The sequence below is a fragment of the Mesitornis unicolor genome, unplaced genomic scaffold (genome assembly GCF_000695765.1).
Source record: "Mesitornis unicolor isolate BGI_N332 unplaced genomic scaffold, ASM69576v1 scaffold33701, whole genome shotgun sequence".
Classification (NCBI taxonomy): Eukaryota; Metazoa; Chordata; class Aves; order Mesitornithiformes; family Mesitornithidae; genus Mesitornis; species Mesitornis unicolor.
This window is the reverse complement of record NW_010166322.1, coordinates 1-4,255: the sequence shown is the minus strand read 5'-3', so window position 1 is coordinate 4,255 and position 4,255 is coordinate 1. Positions and strand designations below refer to the sequence as shown.

The 4,255-nt window shown below is 53.5% G+C and overlaps 1 protein-coding gene across 1 annotated transcript; it reads left to right on the top strand.

Moving 5' to 3' along the window:
• The first annotated feature begins 223 nt into the window (after positions 1 to 223).
• On the top strand, positions 224 to 2,573 carry NECAP2 (NECAP endocytosis associated 2). The gene is made up of 7 exons (XM_010194929.1): positions 224 to 365; positions 467 to 571; positions 954 to 1,035; positions 1,308 to 1,416; positions 1,805 to 1,982; positions 2,121 to 2,202; positions 2,525 to 2,573. The coding sequence occupies exons 1-7, from the start codon at positions 224 to 226 to the stop codon at positions 2,571 to 2,573; spliced, it is 747 nt and encodes a 248-aa protein (XP_010193231.1).
• Positions 2,574 to 4,255: the final 1,682 nt, after the last annotated feature.

Genomic DNA, 4,255 nt, shown 5'->3' with positions numbered 1-4,255 from the left:
GAGAGCCCGCGGAAAGGGAAGCGAAACCTCTTGTGCAATTCTTACCCAGCCCCCTGGTTTTGCAGGGCACAGCTGGTTTGGGGTGAAATGAGAGATATTTGACAAATCTGCCTTGTTCTGCAGCAAGTGTGGGTGCGAGCGGCTTCTTGCTTGCACTCCTTAAGATACTGTTAACAAGGGGAGCTTTGCCATGTTATGGAGGTGTTAAAATAGGTCAGTGGCAATGTCTGGGACGTGGGAGGCAGCTCAGGTGCCAGTCGCCGTTTCCTCTTTCTCCTTTTTTTTCCAGCCGGCGTGGAGCGGCAGGCTGCGGATCACGGCCAAGGGCAAGATCGCCTTCATTAAGCTGGAAGACAAGACCTCGGGTAAGGAGGGAAGGCAACGGCTCCGCTCCCCTTCGTGGGGAGGAAGACAGTGCAGAGGCACAACGCCCTGGCGTTAACCCGCTCGTGTTTCTCTTTTTCAGGAGAACTTTTTGCCCAGGCACCAGTGGAGCAGTTCCCTGGTATCGCTGTGGAGGGTGTGACCGACTCCAGCAGATATTTTGTCATCCGGATTGAAGATGGGAACGGTACAATCGTGATCCAGGGGGGACGGGTTGTGGGAATCGCCTCAGAAAATCTTCCTTGCCCTCACTGCTCTTATTTGTGAAGGATTCCTGCTTTCAAGAACTAAATATTCCTTGTGTACGGCAGCAAAGGGAGGAATTGTCTCACTCCCACGCGCCAGCTGCACTCTGTCCTTCACCAGGAGTAAAAACAGTTTAATTCTGCTGCTTGGTGTTAGTGGGAGGACGCCTCTGTCTGAAAGATCATCACTGTGGTGCCAACCTCTGCTTTCACTTGCTTGGATTCACTTAGAAGTTGATTTTACTAAGCCTGTTCTGCTTTGACTCACTTATGTTAATTTAAAAGCTGGTTTTATAAGAGCCCTTACTCTGCCTCCTTCCCCAGGCCGACGAGCTTTCATCGGAGTCGGCTTTGTCGACCGAGGGGATGCTTTTGACTTCAACGTGGCTCTCCAGGACCATTTTAAGTGAGTTTGTGCCTCTCCTTGTGTCCTCTCAGCTCAACGGCTCCCTGCGGGTGTCTGCTAGAAACGGAGGAGAGGAAGCTGTGAGCTCCTGTCGCACTTGAGCAGGCAAACGGGGTGGAAAGAGGTGGAAACTCCTGTTTCTTTCCGCAGGCTCAGTCTCAAATATTTCCCAGCACACTCCCAAATTGGGCTTCCCAGTCTGAAACTGGGTGGTTATTGACGACCCCAGGCTGGTCGTTGATGTATCTTTTCTCCTTATTTAATTCCTGCAGGTGGGTGAGGCAGCAGAGCGAGCTGGCCAGCCAGGCCCAGAACCCCGATCAGGGACCCAAGCTGGATCTGGGCTTCAAGGAGGGGCAAACCATCAAACTCAACATCGCGGTGAGGGGCTTTTCCGGCTAAATCCACTCCCGGCCTTTCCCTTGGGGTGGCACAAGAGGAAGCAGCAGCTTTGCCCTGAAATCCCCATGCAGGGGGAAGCCCAGAGCAGAGCCCTTGGTGATAAAAGCACGTGCGATGATTTGTGGAGGGGCTCTGTTCCCATTCCTGGTCACAGAACTGGGTCTGTGGGTCCGTGGTAGGGATTTGTGAGGAACAGACATCCTTGGTTTGACCCCTCTTGTGCTCCAGCAGTGGGACATCGCAGCATGGCAGGCTTTTTTCCCCAAAACAAAGCAATTTGGCTTCATGCAAGCTGCAGTGGGGAGGAATCACTCTCCAGCTCTGGATTTAAATGTGATACCACCCAAATTTCCCTCTTTTCTTTCAGAATATGAAGAAAAAAGAAGGAGCGACGGGGAGCACCAGACCACGTCCTGCAGGTCCTGGGGGTCTGAGCTTGCTCCCGCCGCCTCCCGGAGGAAAACCTCCTGCTTCAGTTTGTCCTTCTGGGGAGCGGCCGTCCTCGCTCTCCACCCCTGCCCGGCTCCCGGGTACCCCCATCACAGGTCCGTGCTCAGATGTAAAGCTCTTGAGATTCAGTTTTATCCATCAAAACTGGGAGAACAGGGGAGAAATTTGGGAATAAGAGTGGGAAATAACCCCTGCTGTTTGTGTTTCTCTCTCACTTTCCTGGCCACTGACAGACGCCCTCTTGTCCTGGCCGCAGCCGGCTGCTGCTCCCTCTGCCACCGCCGATGTCTGGGGAGACTTTGCCAAAGCTTCAGGGTGAGCCCGTGCGGGGTTTGCGGGTGACGTGGGTGATCCAAATCCTGCTGGTTTTGCCAAAAACCTGGCTGGGGTGGGGCACCGCTCCCTCCAAACCCCCATTGGGGATTTCAAAGCCACTCTGATAGAGTGTGTTGTAAATTCCTTGAGTTCAGTGCAGCTCCATGGGCACTGCCTTCCTCTTCCTCTGCTGCTCTGTGCAGGGGGGAGAGTTTTGGACCCTGTTGGACCCCTTTGCAGCTCCCCAGCTCCCTCCCCACATGCCATAGCCCTTTTTAGTGTCTAAACCTTCCCTTTCCCCCCTTTTTTCCTCTCTTGCCAGGTCAGCTTCTAACCAGACTCAGACGAATGCCGGCTGGGTGCAGTTCTGACCTCAGCCCCTCGTGGGTGCTGGGATCGTGACGGTTCCTTCAGGACCAAAGCAGGGGTTTTGGGATGCCCCACTCCTGCCCTTAAATCCCCCTCCCCACTGCCGAAATGCTGAAATAAGTGCCGAAAAGCAAACGAACGCATGCCTTAAAACACTCCACACCAGCACGCTTCGTGTTCGGGGGAGGCTTTTTGTTTTCTACTCGGATCACAGCGAACCTCTTTATGCCAAAAAAAGCCATGGGCTTCATCACCTCGCCTTAACAACGAGAGCGTGAGCGAGTGCTCGGAGCAGGAGGCCTCTCGCTCGCAACCTTGCCCTAAGCAAGGTAATTTTTGCGGAAGATTAATGCAGTAGAGCATCCTCGGGGACTTCCCCGTGCTCTCCTCGTGTATTTGGGCTGGATTAACCCTCCCCTTGGAGGGAGCATCCTCCTGGAGACCTCTCACCTGCCAAATCCCGATGAATGCCCTGTGGAGATGCTGAGCGTCGCCCCAGTTTCTGTTTCTGAGCACTGAACTCTGCGATGCGGGAGGTGGGGAGCCCGAGCGCTGCGTTTCTACTCTGAAATCCCTAATTTCTTACTTTGTTGCGTGGGGGGGGGGGGGTGTTTTTATGTTTCCTTCTCTGTTTTTGAAGGCAGGTTTTAACTTCTTTCTGTGGACATTTTAGAAAGTGGTGAAGGACAAAACAGGGTTGGTCTCTCTGAAAATGGATGGTCTGAAATTCTTCTTAAATAAATATTTTCTTACCTATTTATATCGAGGCCTTTCAGTGTGCAAAGTCCTGCGTATTGTTTTTAATATTTTTATTAATTTCCTGCCTCACGTTTTTATTATTTCCATTTCCAACCGGCTGATGAGCCTTTTGATTTCAAAGCTTAACTTTGCCTGGCAGCAAGCGCGCAGACCCAGGTGGGAGATGTAATGCTTCAAAGCGAGTAATGAAAAGGTTTTGGGGCCAAAAAGGCATTTTTTAAACCCACTCGTGTGGGCTTGATGAGCTTTTGTGGTTCCCCCTCCTCCCTGGTGCTGGGGAGACTGCGTCGCACAGCGAAGCACAACAGACTCCTGTTGCTTAGCAGTGATTTTATGGTTGTGAAGGACTCCGTGAGGGGAAGGTAAGGAAGGAAGTGAAGGGAAAAAACGACTTTTTTTGCATCCCTAAAGCCCAGGGGGGAGCCTTGAAGCAGCGTAGGTGCCGTAAATCCTCAATCCTGTCTGCTCATCCTTAATCTGCGGCTCTCGGGGAGGAGAAGGGCACTTTGCAAGGCTGCGGGGTTGGGATGAGGGCGGCCGGGAGCCCCACACCCTCTCTGGAGGCTGTCTCGCCCTCGGATCCGTGATTTATTTTGGGGACTCGATCCCTCCAACCCCCGGTGCGGGGGATTTTGAGCTCGGCTCAGGGATTTACCGGCGGCTTTTCCTGCTGGGGTGGGGGTAAAAAGTCCTTAATTACCCCAGGGGTAACATTTGCTGCCCTGGGGGGGGGGCATGCAGAGGCTCCGGCGTGGGGAGGGAAGGATGCGCATCCCCGGGGGGGGTTTTAATTCCGCTTTGCCCCGTCGCAACCCTGGGCACGCTCCACCCCAAAGCTTTTCCTGCCAGAGCGAACCCCTGGCCTTTAATGAGCTTAACGAAGGGCCGGGATTTAACGAAAGGGCTCCAAGGAGCTCCTTTCCCC